General features: G+C 38.3%; 1 protein-coding gene across 2 annotated transcripts in view; it reads right to left on the bottom strand.

Annotated features, from left to right (window-relative positions):
• Window positions 1-1,208: 1,208 nt before the first annotated feature.
• pus7l (pseudouridine synthase 7 like) overlaps window positions 1,209-21,151 on the bottom strand; it is a 54,771-nt gene continuing 34,828 nt past the window's right edge. For both annotated transcript variants that reach the window (XM_039760891.1, XM_039760889.1), the window contains exons 5-9: window positions 14,823-14,921; window positions 12,038-12,119; window positions 6,978-7,255; window positions 6,540-6,596; window positions 1,209-1,704 (exon numbers count right to left, since the gene is read on the bottom strand). In XM_039760891.1, coding sequence (XP_039616825.1) covers window positions 1,360-1,704; window positions 6,540-6,596; window positions 6,978-7,255; window positions 12,038-12,119; window positions 14,823-14,921 — 861 coding nt within the window. In that variant the 3' untranslated portion in view covers window positions 1,209-1,359. The remainder of the gene's footprint in view (window positions 1,705-6,539; window positions 6,597-6,977; window positions 7,256-12,037; window positions 12,120-14,822; window positions 14,922-21,151) is intronic.

Genomic DNA, 21,151 nt, shown 5'->3' with positions numbered 1-21,151 from the left:
ACTCTTAGGCTGTTATTAATAGGAGATAGGAATAAATATCAGAACTGGCTATATAACTGTTACCTGTAACCTCTTACCTGTCTCACTGTCTATATTGTACCCATGTATTCAACCCTGGTTACCTCTAATGGCAGGATGCTCGCTGGCTGGGACTCTCTTTTCCTTTCACTAATTTACTTCAACTCTATTTAATACCAAGAGATTACATGAAACATCTTTTGTTCCTTTAAATAATCACAGATAAACCTGGGTGGGTTTATGTAGTTTTCATTTAGTCCCAGATGAAAGTTTCCAGATGGCCAAGTTCCTTAGTTTTGCATTATATATCCTTAATTGGAAAGTGAAAAGAAAGATTTCTTGCCAGAGACAGAGCTCCTTGGAAAACATCCAGCAGCTAAACATATAGTAAACTTCATTTAAAATGTCCCTGTCTCCTTTCAAAGTGACAGAATGGCAGCACTCAAACACGCCATTTTACAAGAAAGCACCAAGTAAACTAAACTGAATTAAAAACTTAACTGAGACTCTTATTGAACAATAATAAAAGGCATCCACTGTATCTTCCCTTTCCAACCAAATTATATACACACCTTGATTTCTTTCTTCTAACAAAGAGGCTAACTTTTTACAGTTTCTCAAAACACAGACAAGTTACCACAAAACATAAGGCTAAATTCCCATGGGAATCAAAAGCTGCAAACATCCATCCATTATCCAACCTGCTATAACCCAATTACAGGGTCACGGGGGTCTGCTGGAGCCAATCCCAGCCAGTACAGGGCGCAAGGCAGGAAACAAACCCTGGGCAGGGCAAAGCTGCAAACAGACTGGTTAGAAAAAAAAATTCTAAGGTCCTACACTGCCTTTCAGCATTCCCAAAATACACTTCACTCTTGTCCAGCTTGAAGTGTCTTTAAGGCCTCTGCCATTTATCTGAAATCTAAAGTTAAAACATCACCCATTCAAAGGACAAAAGACACAATAAAATTATTCTATTCCTCGTGTTTGTCAGAAAATATAGCACAATTGGCACTTAGTAATATGCTTTTATAACTTTAAGGGTAAACGAGTTATCAAAACTTTTCAGTTCACATTTCTCTCAGTAAATGTAATTACAAAATATAACAGGCAATTAACAAAAACTTTTTTCACAATTGAATTCTGAAAAAAACAATTTTTGCGAGATTTTCATATAAATGATACCCGAAACTGTGAAAAAACTGATTTATTTACAATATTCACTACTGAAATGAAATGCATAATTTTCCTCTGAAAATAACCACATAAGTATGCTGTAATAAAAGGTAATACACCAGAGCCATGCAAAATGCAAAAAATGTTGAGAATAATATAAAATGTTTAAAGGTCACATTTCATTATTTCTTGAAGACACACTGTAGCATAGCAGGAAGGATTAAGATCGAATGACAAAGATAAATATGGTAATGAATCTGATTTAGGACACAGGTCATTTGCAAGAATGGTTTCCTTATTTGTGCCAAGGACATTGGCTTCATGAAGCTTATATTTAAAATTTTTAGGGAAAACCAGCAACCGACGATAGCATCCGGGTATATTGAGTTTCAGTGAATTTATACGAAATTTACAAAGCTCTAATCCATGTCTCTTCAATGTTTCCTTGTACCAGTCTCCAAGTTTATTTTCTGGATACTTTATATTGTTGCCAGGCATTGGAAGCACCACCTTTCAGAAATAAAAAAAGAAGAAGAATGTACAGAGCCTATCCATGATAGATTTACAGTGCCTTCATTATAAATGAATGTTAAATAATCCATTAGAACAAGTAATATTTGGAAAGTCGGTTTATACACAGGTCAAAGCAATAGGGACATTTTTTGCTCTTATAGGAGTATTGTTTCCAATTGTCCAAACTGCAAAGATTACATACATCAGATATCATGGCTACAATACCAAAAACCAAGTTGTACCTTTTTGCTGTATTTATTAGGCATGTGATTTTATATCAGAGTGGAAGAGTAATTACTACTGCTGCTCTGTAAGTGCAGAAAACTAAGTGCAATTACCAACTTTTCATTAACTTTGTGGCATTTGATCATTCTTCTCATGCTCATGTGGGTCTTAACCAAGTTCTGCAGTTTCCTCACACATTTCTAAGATGTTCGTTAGGTTCATTGTCATCTCTAACCTGACTGAGCATGAGTGAGCACTGAAAGTTGTTTGTTGGTTTTGTAACGGATTGGTGCTTTGTGCAGGATGGTGTCACACATGCCACAAACACTGCAATAAGAGGCTCCCAGGGATCATATAATGAAGTGGCAACAGGCAATAGTTTGATGGATGAAAAGCATTAAGCAAAATGAACACTCGGCTTTAAACATACATCAGACGCTTCATATTGTAACTAAATGATTAAATAACTTGTGTAAAGAAAAAAAGTAAAATTTTATAACTGTGCTTGAACCATAGTTTTTTTTTTTACACCCTTTGCAAAGTACAGTGGTGTGAAAAACTATTTGCCCCCTTCCTGATTTCTTATTCTTTTGCATGTTTGTCACACAAAATGTTTCTGATCATCAAACACATTTAACCATTAGTCAAATATAACACAAGTAAACACAAAATGCAGTTTTTAAATGATGGTTTTTATTATTTAAGGAGAAAAAAAAATCCAAACCTACATGGCCCTGTGTGAAAAAGTAATTGCCCCCTGAACCTAATAACTGGTTGGGCCACCCTTAGCAGCAATAACTGCAATCAAGCGTTTGCAATAACTTGCAATCAGTCTTTTACAGCGCTCTGGAGGAATTTTGGCCCACTCATCTTTGCAGAATTGTTGTAATTCAGCTTTATTTGAGAGTTGTCTAGCATGAACCGCCTTTTTAAGGTCATGCCATAGCATCTCAATTGGATTCAGGTCAGGACTTTGACTAGGCCACTCCAAAGTCTTCATTTTGTTTTTCTTCAGCCATTCAGAGGTGGATTTGCTGGTGTGTTTTGGGTCATTGTCCTGTTGCAGCACCCAAGATCGCTTTAGCTTGAGTTCAGGAACAGCTGGCCGGACATTCTCCTTCAGAATTTTTTGGTAGACAGTAGAATTCATGGTTCCATCTATCACAGCAAGCCTTCCAGGTCCTGAAGCAGCAAAACAACCCCAGACCATCACACTACCACCACCATATTTTACTGTTGGTATGATGTTCTTTTTCAGAAATGCTGTGTTCCTTTTACGCCAGATGTAACGGACATTTGCCTTCCAAAAGTTCAACTTTTGTCTCATCAGTCCACAAGGTATTTTCCCAAAAGTCTTGGCAATCATTGAGATGTTTCTTAGCAAAATTGAGACGATCCCTAATGTTCTTTTGCTTAACAGTGGTTTGCGTCTTGGAAATCTGCCATGCAGGCCGTTTTCGCCCAGTCTCTTTCTTATGGCGGAGTCGTGAACACTGACCTTAATTGAGGCAAATGAGGCCTGCAGTTCTTTAGACGTTGTCCTGGGGTCTTTTGTGTCCTCTCTGATGAGTCGTCTCTGCGCTCTTGGGGTAATTTTGGTCGGCCGGCCACTCCTGGGAAGGTTCACCACTGTTCCATGTTTTTGCCATTTGTGGATAATGACTCTCACTGTGGTTCGCTGGAGTCCCAAAGCTTTAGAAATGGCTTTATAACCTTTACCAGACTGATAGATCTCAATTACTTCTGTTCTCATTTGTTCCTGAATTTCTTTGGATCGTGGCATGATGTCTAGCTTTTGAGGTGCTTTTGGTCTACTTCTCTGTGTCAGGCAGCTCTTATTTAAGTGATTTCTTGATTGAAACAGGTGTGGCTGTAATCAGGCCTGGGGGTGGCTACGGAAATTGAACTCAGGTGTGATACACCACAGTTAGGTTATTTTTTAACAAGGGGGCAGTTACTTTTTCACACAGGACCATGTAGGTTTGGATTTTTTTCTCCCTAAATAATAAAAACCATCATTTAAAAACTGTATTTTGTGTTTACTTGTGTTATATTTGACTAATGGTTAAATGTGTTTGATGATCAGAAACATTTTGTGTGACAAACATGCAAAAGAATAAGAAATCAGGAAGGGGGCAAATAGTTTTTCACACCACTGTATGTGTTCTGTTTTGAGCCTATATAAGGTGTCAAATGATTTATGTGACTCGTGTGCCAGCATGTGTTCAGTTTACAGAACTTCATACAGGTAGACAGCAGTGAAAGAAAGCTCACAGTTATTCATTCATAAACCTTAGTAAATAATTCAGCTGCATCTTACTAAAAAGAACAATTGAAAATAAATTCTGTTAATTTCTGAAGTTGGTGTTTCTCCCACATCTTCAGAGACATGCGGGTTAGGCTGAATAAAGAATCCAATTGAATATGAGTATAAATATATACATACTTGGACCCTGCAATGGACTAGGCTGTTTCCTGCCTTTTACTCACTGCAACCCTGAATTGGATTAAGGAGATTTGACAATTTATGCATGTTATTTATGTTTACCTGACATTTATTCTAATTGTCAAAAATAAATATTATTCCTTTTGTGTTATTTGCTGTTTTTTTATGAAGTTTTTCATTTAAGGAATTCATTTTGCGTTTTTAGTGTCATTTTTGATTTATTCCAAGCACTTTTATTTTTATTTTCTGTTATCATATTTTGTTTATACGACACACAGTTATGTTTCACATTATCTTGAGTAGCGATTCAATATTTAGAAGTTATTCTGTAAATACAGCAGTTCTGCAATGTAGATTTCAGAACAGTTAGGTTATTTATCAAGTAAGCACAAGCACTAGATTTCGTTACGGCTTTCAACTTCCTTATGTTCCTGACTTCTCTTTTGGTTTGCCCTTGTGTTTTGTTTGCTGTTCACTATTGTTGATTGTTTCGGTTCTAACCTTTACCCAATCCCACATTACAAGTCTGCATGCAAATTAGCTGTACCCAGTGGCTCCGCCCACGTATTTGTGGAAAAAGACAGTGAGGAGGGCCTGGCTCTCCACTCCTGACGTCATGCTTCCCCCTGCTCTCGGTCTGCAGTCACTGTCTTGGATTAGCGCAAATATATCACTCCTGCAAGCAAACTATGATTCTTAGCGCAATGAGGGAAGTTGCAAAATAAACCGGAAATACACCCGATCTAAATCCGTTAAGTAGTTCTATCGTTCACTAGCTAAGCAGATGTAAGATACGCCCCGAGGCTGGCGCGTGAGTGAAGAGGGAGTGAGGCTTGTGAAAAGTGGACAGACCTACAGACAGACAGACGTTGTATTTTATATATAGAGAGATTAAAACTGAGATTGCACTTGCTTCCAAGAGGTAATGTTACATTTTCTTTTCATCTTTCAGCAACTGGAATAATAAGGAATTTTATACATTTTGCTGAAATTGGTCAAATTTACTTACGGACAAGCATTGGTTTTTCTAATATTTTAGTAAAGAAATAATGTTTTTCCTGAAAACTTAAGTTATGTCACAAGTCATCTTATATTTTTAAATATTTATACTGTTAATGATTTAGGCACTTTTTAAAAAAAATAACAAATCATTCTTTCTGATACATCCAGTAGTTTATTTTCTATACTGAAAATGTATAATCTTTAAAATACTCTTTTTCCTGTACTACAACCTGCCATTGGTGGACTGGAAATATTGAGACATTCACCTATCTCTTGGAAAAAACAAATGGTATAACCTCCTTTCACATAGAACTCAGAGAAAGAGGAAAGGAGAATTACAACTACAGTGAGTTAAGCAAATGCACCGATAAGATTCAAGTTAAGGTACAGGTCTATTTTCAGTATTGTGAAACAGTTTTCTAAAAGACCATTACAATTTTTGCAGTAGGTATTAATAACTTATTGAATGTGTTCATGTGAAAATGTCATATCTTTAGTGTCTTTTTTCATTCATGTTTCTCCTAGAAAAACTAATGCTTAAACACAAGAATAATATCAATACAATACTGTATATACCTTTAATGTTATCTTTGTGCTTACATAATAAAATATCTTTATCGGTTACTCAGTTATATGGAGTTGAGGATATTTTGCAAAGTTTATGTGAATAGGGATTGACAAGAAGGACTGAATGGCCTGTTCTTGTTAACACCATTCTCATGATATTAAAAAAGGAAAGTGCTATTTAGTCCCAACTCAAACTGACAAATTGCAGATCTAAATGTATGTTAAATAACAGATTTATGTCAAAACATAATGTAGGGGAAAAATATAACATTATTACATTTTGTGTTTAAAAGTCTACAGTGTTACTCTCAGAATAGTTGCCTGCATGGGAGGATTTGAATACTGTAGCAAAAAATTTATAAAAAAAGTGTTATTGTACAATTAGCCGTTTCTCTTTTAAAGAGTGCTGTGCCAATTCACACTATTAAATAATGTGTATATCTATTTACAATTATGTATTAGTATACTTTGAAGAAAACTTATGTTAATTGAATATACGTAAGTCACATTGTTTTGATTATACACATAACATGTAAGCCATCTTGTAAAAAAGCAAAGTCAAATTGAAACATTTATAAAAGAAACCACGTACTTGTACTATGGAATAAAAGTTGTCTGTTGCTTCTTTTGCAGAAACTACATGAACCTCCTATAAAAGATAACAGAGTATGAAAGAAACAACTTATACATACCGTATTATACTATACAATGGTATATTTATTTCTTACTTGTTACCCTCTTGCTTTTTCAGTTATAAGTTTTCAGTGTATGTATGACAGTGTCATGCAATTGACTAGTTCTGTGCCCGAGTTTGGTTCTTCACTTGCACCTGTTGCTGTGAAGTTAGGTTTCAACTTCTGTAACCATGCATCAAATAAAGACGATACAGCAAACTGAATGATTAATCGATCCATTATACTGAACTACTTTAAAAACCTGCATGTACAATATAAATAACAACTGTATACCATGTTAAGTATAATTTTATTAATATTGAAATGTAAAAATAATAAAAAATAAAAAAATTTACCTGACACCTTAAGCCTGAATTGTCTTCATATGCAGTATTAACCACAAGATCACCCTGCACCACATGACTGCCATATGTTTGAATTCTATAGGAAGCTGCTTCATTCCATATTTGGCTGCAGCAGGCATGGATGTAAAAGAGGCGCATTCCATGTGGAATACTAAGCCATCCTTGGGCGCACCCATCTTCTCCAAATCCAAATCTGTTTATTGCACGCAGTATCATTCTCTCTCGCACTTTATGGTTAGGCATTAAGGCAAGAGTTTCCTTTGCATCTTCTAAATGAAATAATAAAAAACAAAAAGTGCATGTTAGTCTTTAACTACTGTATATGTAGTATATTTATATAATTTCATGTTTTGGCCTTATTAATGGCATTATCCAAAAGCTAAAAATAAGTACCTAAACTGAGTGATCACATGACCATAGTATCAGGTAGGAATTCTTGGAGACATAAATTCACATCATGCTTGAAACATTCCATGGATTTTGGTCCATATTGAATTGATAGCATCATATTGTTTTTGCAGATTTTCTAGCTACACATTCATGTTGTGAACCTCCTTTTCCAACTCAGCCCAAATGAGCTCTAATGGACTGATGGTGCACATAACTGGAGTAAACTGAGATGACTACCAATTTACCAAGTTCATTTCAACTAATTGAGATGATGCATATTTTGTGACGCGTTGCATTATCCTGCTCTAAATATCCATATCAAATAGGGTAAACTCTAACTACAAAGAAATGTACTGTACATAGCCAGAAACACATTTTTGGTATATTGTGGCATTAAAATGGTGCTGAATTAGTATCCAAATGCCTAATGTGTTCCAAGAAAACATTCCCACACACTTCTAATACACCAACAGCCTGTAATGTTAACACAACATAGGATAGATCAATATATTCATGGTGTTAATATCCAAAACACACTTCACTATCTGCATGTTGGAACAGATTTATCAGAACAGTTAACATTTATTCAATATTCAGCTGTCCAGTCTGGCAATCACTTGACCACTGAAGATTTATCTTCCTGTTCATAGCTGGTATATTCTTCTTTCAGTTTTAATGTCCAATGTGTTCATAGATGTCTTTCTGCACCACTGTTGTGAAGACCTGTTACTTGAGTACAGGTGGCCGTTCTTTTAGCTTGAACAAGTCTGGATATTCTCCTCCTTGTTTGTCTTTAACAAGTTGTTTTCACCCACAGATATAATTTCACTAAATATTTTTTTTATTTACACAACACAAATTAAAAAACTCTAGACACTTTAATGCAAAAAAATCCCAGGAGGACAGCTGTTGAGTTTGAATCATAACATTTGGAACCATCTATCATATACTGTCAAAGTCACTGTAATGTCTGCATGAATACAACCTAAGTTAATGAGTTGCAGGTACATGACTGGCTGATTGTATGTGCAGATTAATACATTATCAGCAGGTCTGCCTAAACAATTGTCCACTGAAAGTATATCAACAACACAAAAAATAAACTATACTTTTATATTTATAACTTGCATGTTTCACTACTGTTTAAATGCTATATTAGAATTTTTTATCTGACGACTCTATAGTTCAATAACTAAGATACAACATTTAGACTGACATTGTTTAGTGCTTTGTCGTTAATTTAATACTACACAAGAAATAACTGTTATGTCGAATTGTTATGAATTTACTTGAAGAACTGTTTATGTAATAACAGTTTTAAATCCATTTAAAAAAATTAAAAATTAATAAAAAAATAAGTGATAAAACAAACCTAGCTTTTAATGAATTTGGCAAGATATATTTATTACATGGCTTTAATAGCCAAAACAGAAACACATGGATGAGCAAAACACTTAAAATACTTAAGCTTCCCTACTTAATAAATAAAATGAATAATATTATATTACAGAAAATACACAATTATACCTGTACATGGGAAAGCAAACAACAATACTGGCACCTCAGTTTATCATTTATCAAAGATACTATTTTAAGAAAATTATATTACTTAAAGTTGTTTTTTAAAAAAAAAAACAAAAAACAAAAAAAAACGGTGCTAAACAAAGGACCGGTTCAAGCATTAAGTTGGCTTTAAAGAAGTAAAATACCATAAATGTTAAAAGTTCAACAGAGAAAAGCATAAGCAGATAAAATACACTATAAATGTTTTCATGCAACTGCACACAATTAATGGGATGACTGCAGTGTAAAACAACTAAATTTATGATGCAAGTTTTCTTGAGTTCTTGGCTGATAAATACTGAGAAGAACACCAGATAATACACAAAAGGATCAAGGTAAAGCACTGCATGATGCATTTCCAAAGAGAATTATATCTATCAAAATTTTTAATGCAATATAAGACTACACGAGAGGAGCAACTGAATTCAATGCAACTAGCAACTTATAGTTGTTTGATTAATGGTAGACGTGAAGGCCAGGTGTTGCATAAGCAAACCAGCAAGTAAGCAAGAGATTGCAGTTCTCACACCTAAATCCGTAGTTCCTGTCTTAGTGACACCTCCAGCTCAACTTTATGCTTTTGCCACTCAGCCTGAGCTGTCACAACTTCGGAAAAGCCAGCGATGTAGCATTGTGTGTGTAAAGGGTCTTTGCGAGTAACCCTTATTGGTTAACTGTTTTATAACAGATTGACTTTATTGTTTAATTTATTGCTTAATTATTTTTAATGATGTTCGGGTGCATGTCCTAATTGGACAAGAATGTCCAGGTGATGTAAATGGTCATCTTTGTAGCATTTCACTAGTATAAAAAGGTATATCTGTCTCTGCAAGGACGTATTAGCATTAGTTTCATTAAGTGTCCTTATTTCCATCACTCGGTAAGTTTGTGACCTTTGGTCAATTCTGCTTGGTTCTTGTTAAGTCATCTGAGAGTGGCTCAGTTTTCTGATTTGCTTAGAGAATAAAGTTTGTGGTTCCCATCTTTTGAATGTAGCTATTGACAATGAAGCAATTTTGAAACTTATATTTTGAACTATAATTTTTGCATTTTCTGTTTCAGTAAATTTTCTTTAAAAAGCATTTTTGTGTGGCCAGATTTTGTGACAGTTTCCTCCCTCCTAGACAATAATCGTATCTCTATCTGATATGTCACATGCATTTTCTTTTTTTACTTTTTAACAGTGGCTTTCTCTTCGTCATTTCCCTATAAATCAGTGACTGGTAAAGCACCTAGGCAAAGGCTGTGGTATGAATAGTCTCTCCAATGTTATTAGCTTTAACTTTTAACTTTTTCAGAATAATCATAGGTCTCTTGGTGGCCTCCTACAATAGTCTTCTTCTTGTAAGACAGCTCAATTTTTGTGGATAACCTGCTCTCAAAAGGATAATCAGTGACTTTAATATTTTTATAGACTCCATTACTTGAGATGTGCTTTTCAATTACCTTCTCTCAGAGTTGGAATATTTGTTTGTATTTATTGTGTAGGTTAGGCCACAATATTAAAACACCACAAGCTGGACCTTTCAGGTAAGGTGCTTCCAAACTACAATCAATTAAAACCCTTTGAATACAGATAAGTGATCTCCATCTAACAAATTATGTGATTTCTAAAGCCAACTGGCTGCCCCAGTTATGATTTAGGTATGTTACATTAAAGGGGGGTACTTGTCCAATCAATTATTTATCTATACAGTATATTAATATTTGTAATTAACTTAGACCACTATGTAAAGATCAGTTTTCACTTTGACCTAAAGTCTTTTCTTCTGATTCAATGTCAGTCACTCAGTCAGTCACTGTCCAACCCGCTATATCCTAACACAGGGTTACGGGGGTCTGCTGGAGCCAATCCCAGCCAGCACAGGGTGTAAGGCAGAAACAAATCCCGGGTAGGGTGCCAGCCCACCACAGGGTACACACACACACACCAAGCAGACACTAGGGACAATTTAATATCGCCAATGCACCTAACCTGCATGTCTTTGGACTATGGGAGGAAACCAAAGCACCCGGAGGAAACCCATGCAGACAAGGGGAGAACATGTAAACTCCACGCAGGGAGAACCCGGGTCTCCTAACTGTGAGGCAACAGTACTACCACTGCGCCACTGAGCTGCCCGTGATTCAATGTATAATAACAAAATGCGAAAACATCCACTTTTTACAGTCACTGTACCTCAACTGCAAAGAAAGGAATCAACTATATGGTTTCTTTATTGGTTAATTGTTTTATAAATTATCCCTTGCTAATCTTTTTATGTAGGATCATTAAGAGAAATAGTTTAATGCATAGGCTCTGCCTCTCACAACTCTGGTTTGCAAAAGATGTATAAAGTTTATATAATACACAAGTTTCTTCCTAAAGTAAACATTTGAAATGTTACATATAATACAGTCCATGTCATTGTCATTTTTTATAGTTCACAATGTTAACAAACATGGTAGACCTTCTGAGCTATAACTAATAACTTTTTAAATAGACAAGTGCAAAAAGAATACTGATAACATACTATGTTGGAGGCTGATGTCAATTGTTAGAAAAACTGTACAACTCACTTGTACAACTCAAAAATCTAAAAGTTGCCTTGGCATGGAAAATGCTTTCAGCAAACATTGTCTGCACGATATAAAAACAAGAAGGGTTATATGCTTCTTTTGCCCAAAAGGAGCTAATTGCTGAACGAGAGACACAAAATCAAAGACTCTCTAAATGAAAAGTAAGTCGATTGCCTGCCTCTGGTACTGAAAGCCTTGAGTGTTTGCATGGCGTCATCAAATTTCAACATTACCAAAGCATTACTGAGAAATTAATAATGAAGATAAAAAAAATCATAGTACACTGCAATCTAAACTGCTGAGTAATATATTCCATTGAAAACACTTAAATACATTGTGGAAATTGATATCCAAAGTGTTGACCATAAAAACAAAATTACTTTCATGTAATTAAGGCACATACTGTACTTCATAGACAGATGTACAGTAAATACATCTGACATATCTTAAGCACAAATTAAATACTCTATATCCACATACATGAAATAATAAGACAACCTTACAGTTAACTGTAAAATCCAATAAATGTCAGTACACACCAGTCTCAAGAAAATGCCTTTTTGCAACACAGACAGGGTCATTTCCTTCTTCAGCTGTAAAGAACAATTTTACAGCTTTAACCTGTGAAAAAACAGATATATGCAATTACTATACTAAGTTAAACCAAAAAAAACCATTACAATATGAACTCCAAAATAACGTTATACATATTGGTACATTTTCATTTAAAATTGGCGTAGCTCATACAATATTAAGCAATATTAAATATGGCGATACAAAGCTAATTTACTAATTTTAAATGCTATTTAGGTAGTTTGGGGATAAAAATAAAGAAATCTAACACTGAATATGAAAAAAAAATACTATTTATTCATTTGGATGACACCCTTATCCATGGAAACTTAAAACACTTGAAATACAATTGGTTACTTTTCTTTTGTTTTTTTAATTGGAGCACAGGCAAGTCAAGTGATTTGCTCATGGTCACACAGAGTCAGTAGTGGTATCTGAAACCCCCAATCTCAGGGTTTATAGTCCAAAGTCTTAAACACTAAACACTATTCCACACTAATGGCCTAAGCACCGATCTTCTCTTTAAAGCAAAAATAATATTCTTAAGTGCTTAAAGGAAAACAAAATCAATTACAAAAATAATACTAAAGACTTACTGGTAAATATCCATCCTTTTTTACTTTCTTGTATACAGTTGCATATTGTAATCTTTTTAGTTAGCCAATAAAAGGTGTCATTTTGCTTGGCTTTTCTCTACATTCATAATGGCTAACACGGTACAACACCCTAGTACTGCTTGTATACATAGTATAAAGTATAGGAAGTGTGAAAAAATCCAATTTCCAAGATTTTGATTAATCTTGACGTTATAGATCTTCCTGAGTCTGAAAATATCATTTTTAAAATTATGTCTGTCTATGTGTAAACACGATAACTTAAAAATGTTTTGACCTAGGTCAATGAGATTTTGTACACTTGCTTTATGTAAAACAAGGAATACTACCGAGTTTTAGGCCACTTCCAGCAACCAGAAGTGGTACTTTAACTGAATACAGTACTTTCGCAAAATTTCAGTAAACTATGGATATAATTACAGATAGATGATTCAAATTTTGTATAGATATTTATAATGATAAAAAGCAAACAAATATGAAATTTGAAAAAAATTACTCAACTAGAGGTAGTATTTTATTTAAACAACCATCTGAATTTTTTTTATGGAAATATATATGTACACAATATTAAAAACTGTATTTAATATAACACATTCTTTCAATAACTATTATTAATTTTATTTTAATTTATACATCAATAATTTCAAAATAACGTGTAAACACTGAACATGCCATGTAAATATAAAGATGTAATACAAACAATAAATTGCAATGTTCCTGTTGTGTTCCTGGTAATATATTTAATTTTATGATTTTTTTTTCATTTCCGCCATCATTATCATAATTAAATGTAGCTAAATGCATTTTTACCTATTGCAATTTATTTCAACAAATATTATATAATACTAACAATTTTTCTGTTTTTAGGTGAATATAACTCTTTTTACATTGTTTGTAATCTAGGTAATGCATATGTAATCAATCTAAAAATTCTACTACCGTTTTTGACCTCCCTAACTGTGAAAATATTTTAATATAAAGTTTGATTATAAACAAAGATAAATGATTGTGTATTTATATTATCAATTAGTTGTTATGAGAAACAAAGATATATGATTTTTGAGAAATATTGCACAACTGGAAGTGGCTAATGACCTTTATGTCTATCTCAGTATTTGAGAAAGTCGAGGAGAGCACACTTCCGATTTTAAAATTTTTAAAGTACAGTAGAGTCTCGCTTATTCAACCCTCGCTTATCCAACATTTTGTATTATCTGACGTCCCACCGCAAAAAAAACGCATCAATCGACAACAAGAACTGCAAGTTGCGAGCATGAGTGTAGTCTATTTTTAGTTGCCAAGTTCATTTTTTCAGTAAAATTTTTTGTTGTTTTGTTGTAAAAAATTATTACAGTGGATTATGTGGCCATCTCTCTCTGGCGTGTGTGTGTGTGCGTGCGCCCCTCTGTCTCTCTTGTGCGTATGTGTGTGTGTGTGCGTGCGCGTGCGTCTGTGTGTGTCTCTCTTTCTCGTGTGTGTGTGTGTGCGCGTGTCTCTCTTGCGCGTGTGTGTGTCTCTTTCTCCTGCGCGCATGTGTGTGTGTCTGTCTGTGTCTCTCTCTCCTGCTGCACAGGGAATGCACAGGGAGAGACTGAACACGTGCAGAAACCATCAGCGTGCACAAACCGAAAGGGAAACTGGCTAGTTCGTATACCTAGTGTGAGCAGATGCAAAAGTTTGGCGAACTTTTTGGTCATAACCCGATTTGTACATGTCCAGAGACGTTAGTGAACCGAGGTTCGTAATGAGTAAAATTAGAACATAGTTTGATGTTTAATAGGCTTTTTCTTAACACCTCCCATTATCTGACATTAACGGGCCGGCAGAATGTCAGATAAGCGAGACTCTACTGTATGTGTCATACTGTATATCATAGGACAGTACAAAATTTAGCAAAAAAAAATGTATTAGTAAAGGAAAAAGACCATCTATTTTTCTGTTACTTTTTAACTGGTTTATTTATTATATGAGAATGTTGAATTAGTTTAATAATGACTGCACACCATAACAAAACAGTAATGTGAAACATATTTAAATACTGTAAAAGCCAGGTCTTTCTGATTTCTCTAGAGGAATTATCCATTTGAAAAAAACAAACTTTCACTATAAGGAAATAAAATCTAAGCAACATATGTACCATTTCTTTCTTTAAAAGAGCCAATCCAATTTGATCAGCCTTAACACTATGAACAGATCCAAACCTCTGGGGTCCATAGTAATTAACAAATCCTTTAACCTGAAAATAAAACCAACAGTTATTCAAGTTACATGGTAAAGTCAGATACAGCATTACACTACTTTTCACTATTGGATATAAATTCTAATGATAGGGAAAATGCTGAGTGGATATGTTCTCTTTGTATATTTGTGAGAACAGGTTTAAAACATAAAGAACCACTGGCATTAGTGCCCCTTTTTAATTGAGCTTGGCAATGATAAAATAGATAGCTGCTTTCAATATAATAAGCAGTTGGCAACATAAGCACTAACTTTATCATTCACCATAGAGAAAGACTTAAAACAATTTAAAAACAACATAAATTTGTCACAGGCATTAACATTTTAATCACTGAAAAATTAAGTATGCAATACATTGATACAGCAGAAGAAAGTACAACATGACACCAGATTCACATATTAAAAACAGCATGGATAGTTTTTTCTTCTAATTATAATTACTGATATATAATCAAAAAGAGGAAATACATAAAAATGTTACCCCGTGAATGACAAACACATTGATAAAAAACTAAGTTACAGTAAAATGTCTAAAATAGATGATTGGCATGTATTCATTCAGTGTTTCCAAAAGAAATTTCAAGCAGTGGCTGGGATGCCTGGGTTGCCTGCTGCTGCCATTATCCTGGTCTGCAACAGCCATGCACCGAGGTAGATTAGTGTTAATGTCAAATTATTTATAGAGCACTTTTAAAACAACATCAGTAATGCTGCAGCCAAAGTGCTTTACATTAAAACATATAACAGACATAAATAAAATAAAATGAAATATAGCCAGCGGTGAGTTAAAGAAAAGAAAGTAGATGACTAAGAGTAGGGCAACCATCAGTATTAGCGAAGGTCACTGAAAGCTTGGAAAATAGAAATGGGTCTCCAATCTAGTTTTAAACATTTCAATTGAAGGTGACTCCTTAATGTAATGAGGTAAAGAGTTCCAAGGACGAGGACTAGCAGCTGGAAAAGCCCTGTAAAACACAAAATTCAGATAAATAGGCAGAAACATACCAATGTAATGATTTCAAAACTAGCAACAAAATTTTAAAGTCAATTCTGAAACTAACAGGCAGCCAGTGTAAAGAAGCTAATTTTGGAGAAGGAGAATCAAACTTTCTTGCTCAACCCAAAAAATGGCCAGCAGCATACTGAACCAACTGCAACCTGCATATCAGGGATTTGCTGATCCTAGAATACAATTGAGTTACAGTAATCAAGCTGAGAAATGATACAAACACAAGTAGATTTCTCAAGATCCCTAGGAGATAAAAAAAAAAGGTTTGACCTTAGGTAAATGACAAAGCTGGAAAAAGCAACTCTTTACTACTGAATTAATCTGTTTCTCAAAAGAGAGGTCACTGTCAAAAATAACACCAAGATTATGGACTTGTGGTTTAAAAAGTCAGAGAAAGAGACGAGAAATTCAAAACCATTTGGAGCTTTGGCAGGTGGACCAGCTATCATCACTTTCGTTTTATTTTGATTGAGATCAAGAAAACTGTCAGCCATCCAGGATCTTAGATTAATTGTTGAGTTATAAACAGGAACATAAACCTGTGTATCATAAGCATCGCAGTGAAAAGAAATATTACATTTCTCCTCCTTGAACCGTCACCTTATCGTGGTGGAGGGGTTTGCGTGTCCCAATGATCCTAGGAGCTATGTTGTCCGGGGCTTTATGCCCCCGGTAGGGCCACCCAAGGCAAACTGGTCCTAGGTGAGGGATGAGACAAAGAGCGGTTCAATAAACCTCCAATGAAGAATAAAACTTGGACGACGCTTTCCCTTGCCCGACGCTGGTCACGGGCCCCCTCTGGAGCCAGGCCTGGAGGTGGGGCTCGATGGCGGCGCCTGGTGCCGGGCCTGCACCCATGGGCTCGGCCGGGCACAGCCCGAAGAGGTAACGTGGGTCCTCCTCCCCATGGGCTCACCACCTATGGGAGGGGCCAAGGAGGTTGGGTGCAGTGTGAGTTGGGTGGTAGCCGAAGGCGGGGACCTTAGCGGTCTGATCCTCGGCTACAGAAACTGGCTCTTGGGACGTGGAATGTCACTCTCTGAAGGGGAAGGAGCCTGAGCTAGTGTGCGAGGTGAGAGGTTCCGCTAGATATAGTCGGACTCACCTCGACGCACAGCTTGGACTCTGGAACCAATCTCCTTGAGAGGGGCTGGACTCTCTACCACTCTGGAGTTGCCTCCGGTGAGAGGTACCGAGCAGGTGTGGGCATACTTATTGCCCCCCGACTCGGAGCCTGTGCATTGGGGTTTACCCCGGTGGACGAGAGGGTGGCCTCCCTCGCCTTCGGGTGGGGGGGAAGGGTCCTGACTGTTGTTTGTGCGTATGCACCAACAGCAGTTTGGAGTATCCACCCTTTTTGGAGTCTCTGGAGGGGTTGCTAGAGGGCATACCTTCTGGGATTCCCTCGCTTTGCTGGGAGACTTCAATGCTCACGGGCAATGACAGTGAGACCTGGAAGGGCGTGATTGGGAGGAATGGCCCCGATCTGAACCCGAGCGGTGTTTTGTTATTGGACTTCTGTGCTCGTCACGGATTGTCCATAACGAACACCATGTTCAAGCATAAGGGTGTTCATATGTGCACTTGGCACCAGGACACCCTAGGCCTCAGGTCGATGATCGACTTTGTGGTCGTGTCGCCGGACTTGCGCCATATGTCTTGGACACTCGGGTGAAGAGAGGGGCGGAGCTGTCAACTGATCACCACCTGGTGGTGAGTTGGCTTCATGGTGGGGAAGATGCCGGTCAGACCTGGTAGGCCCAAACGTGTTGTGAGGGTCTGCTGGGAACGGCTGGCAGAGTCCCCTGTCAGAAGTAGCTTCAACTCCCACCTCCGCAGAACTTCAACCACGCCCCGAGGGAGGTGGGGACATTGAGTCCGAATGGGCCATGTTCCGTGCCTCTATTGTTGAGGCGGCTGACCGGAGCTGTGGCCGCAAGGTGGTCGGTGCCTGTCGTGGCGGCAATCCCGAACCCGTTGGTGGACACCGCGTGAGGGATGCCGTCAAGCTGAAGAAGGAGTCCTATAGGACTTTTTGTCCTGTGGGTCTCTGGAGGCAGCTGATAGGTACCGCAGGCCAAGCGAACGCGGCTTCGTTGTTGCTGAGGCAAAACTCGGGCATGGGAGGAGTTTGGAGAGGCCATGGAGAACACTTTGGACGGCTTCGAGGAGATTCTGGTCCACCGTCCGCGCCTCAGGAGGGGAAGCAGTGCAGTGTCAACACCGTATATGGTGGGGATGGTGCGCTGCTGACCTCACTGACGTTGTGGGTCGGTGGGAGGAGTACTTCAAGACCTCCTCAATCCCACTAACATGCCTTCCACGAGGAAGCAGAGCCTGGGGACTCTGAGGTGGGCTCTCCCATCTCTGGGACTGAAGTCACCGAGGTGGTCAAAAACTCCTTGGTGGCAGGGCCCCGGGTGGATGAGATACCGAGTTCCTTAAGGCTCTGGATGTTGTAGGACTGTCTTGGTTGACACGCCTCTGCAACATCGCATGGACATCGGGACAGTGCCTCTGGATTGGCAGACCGGGGTGGTGGTCCCCTCTTTAAAAGGGGACCGGAGGGTGTGTTCCAACTATAGAGGGATCACACTCCTCAGCCTCCCTGGAAAAGTCTATTCGGGGTTCTGGAGAGGAGGGTCCGCCGGATAGTGAACCTCGGATTCAGGAGGAACAGTGTGGTTTTAGCCCTGGTCGGAACAGTGGACCAGCTCTTCACCCTTAGCAGAGTCCTGAGGGTGCATGGGAGTTTGCCCGACCGGTCTACATGTGTTTTGTGGACTTGGAAAAGGCATTCGACCGTGTCCCTCGGGAATCCTGTGGGGGTGCTCGGGAGTATGGGGTACCGGACCCCTGATAAGAGCTGTTCGGTCTCTGTACAACCGTGTCAGAGCTTGGTCCGCATTGCCGCAGTAAGTCGAGCCCGCTTCCAGTGAGAGTTGGACTCCGCCAGGGCTGCCCTTTGTCACCGATTCTGTTTATGGACAGAATTTCTAGGCGCAACCAGGGTGTTGAAGGGGTCCGGTTTGGTGGACTCAGGATTGGGTCACTGCTTTTGCAGATGATGTTGTCCTGTTTGCTTCATCAGGCCATGATCTTCAGCTCTCTGGATCGGTTCGCAGCTGAGTGTGAAGCGGCTGGGATGAGAATCAGCACCTCCAAATCCGAGAGCATGGTCCTCAGCCGGAAAAGGGTGGAGTGCCCTCTCAGGGTTGGGGGAGAGATCCTGCCCCAAGTGGAGGAGTTCAAGTATCTCGGGGTCTTGTTCACGAGTGAGGGAAGAATGGAGCGTGAGATCGACAGGCGGATCGGTGCGGCATCCGCAGTGATGCGGGCTCTGCATCGGTCTGTCGTGGTGAAAAAGTAGCTGAGCCATAAGGCAAAGCTCTCAATTTACCAGTGGATCTACGCTCCTACCCTCACCTATGGTCATGAGCTATGGGTAGTGACCGAAAGAACGAGATCGCGAATACAAGCGGCTGAAATGAGTTTCCTCCACAGGGTGTCTGGGCTTTCCCTTAAAGATAGGGTGAGAAGCTCAGTCATCCGGGAGGGGCTCAGAGTAGAGCCGCTGCTCCTCCGCATCGAGAGGAGTCAGATGAGGTGGCTCGGGCATCTGATCAGGATGCCTCTTGGACGCCTCCCTGGTGAGGTGTTCCGGGCACGTCCAACCGGCAGGAGGCCCCGGGGAAGACCCAGGACACGCTGGAGGGACTATGTCTCCCAGCTGGCCTGGGAACGCCTTTGGGATTCTCCCGAAGAGCTGGAAGAAGTGGCCGGGAGAGGGAAATCTGGGCCTCTGCTTAAGCTGCTGCCCCCACGACCCGACCTCGGACAAGCGGAAGAGGATGGATGGATGGATGAAAATAGCTCCTATAGTATGAAGATAAATTGAAAATAAAATAGGACCAAAATGGTTCCCTGAGAAACACCACATTTAACAGGAGCAGCAGATGAGAAACAGAAATTTAAAAACACTCAAAAGTCTCTAACAGTAAAATATGACCTGAACCAGTTAACAGCAGCCCCTTTAAGCTCCACCAGATGTTCCATCCACAAGAGCAAGATCTTATGGCCATAGTATCAAAAACTGCAGAAAGGTCTTGTAGGATAATTACTGCAGCCTCACTTGAGTCAGTAATTAGAGATATGTCATTAACACTAGAATCCCTGAAGCCTACGAAAAAACTTTTAATCCTGGCCCACCTTAAATCTGTTCACCCCTCTCCATCAGTGTCTTTTGTTTTGTAAATATGTCGCTCAGCACAAGCAGCCTGCTATCCCATCTGTAACGGAGCTCATCTTGGGCAAAAAGTTCTCCCAGCTCAAATCTTCTTTAGCTGCATGTGAGATCCTATGAGTTGCATAGGGTAAATAATATATTGTTATTTGGAACACATGCATTTCATGTGTGTTCCGTGTCTACAACGATCGGATAACAGGAAATGCGGGAAATGCAAGAAAACAAATACTTAAATTAGTAACTGTTTTCATGTTATAGTACTAACAACAAAATTTTGATATGGAGTATATAATGTATGAAGACAGAAGTCCAAATATCAAATAAACACTTTCACAAAAGATACAAGTATAACAAAATAAATGTGCTTTTATTCAAGAATATAAGGGAAGAAAAATAAATCGTGTTAGGGTACAACATGGATATGACCTCTTGAGTGGCGCAGCAATAAGAACTGCTGACTCATAATCAAGAGGTACCAGTATCGAATCTGGGCACACTCCAGAATTACCATTTTGAGTAGGAGTTGCTGTTATTGTTACTATTGAACAATAAAAACATCCATTTGATTTGAGTCTGTAACAGCCGGTATAAATGTATAGTGCTTATAAACGTTAGCCTTTTTTTTTTTTTTAATGTATTCAGTTTTATTCTTTCAGTTACGTTCAAGCTCGCCCAATCTGACACTGCTGTTTTCAAATAAAGACATGTCATAACAGAAGTGAACTCAGATGAGGATGAGGGTTTTACATCGGAGAAAGAGAATAGAGGCCCTCCCCACAAGAAACGTCCACTCACATATAAAAATAATGCAGCTGCACCAGTCGTAAAGGCAAAAGATGGCATCGTTTGGATGCATCATCCTGCCAGTCAGTCTGCCCCACACATGTCCTTCAAAGAAAAAAACAGGGCTTACAGAGTTTGCCAAGGTATCGTGCAAAGTCCTATTTGTGATTATGTTTTGTGATGGTCTTTA

Source organism: Polypterus senegalus, chromosome 8 (assembly GCF_016835505.1).
Source record: "Polypterus senegalus isolate Bchr_013 chromosome 8, ASM1683550v1, whole genome shotgun sequence".
Taxonomy (NCBI): Eukaryota; Metazoa; Chordata; class Cladistia; order Polypteriformes; family Polypteridae; genus Polypterus; species Polypterus senegalus.
Note: the sequence above shows the minus strand (reverse complement) of the source record. Positions and strands in the feature narration are given on the sequence as shown.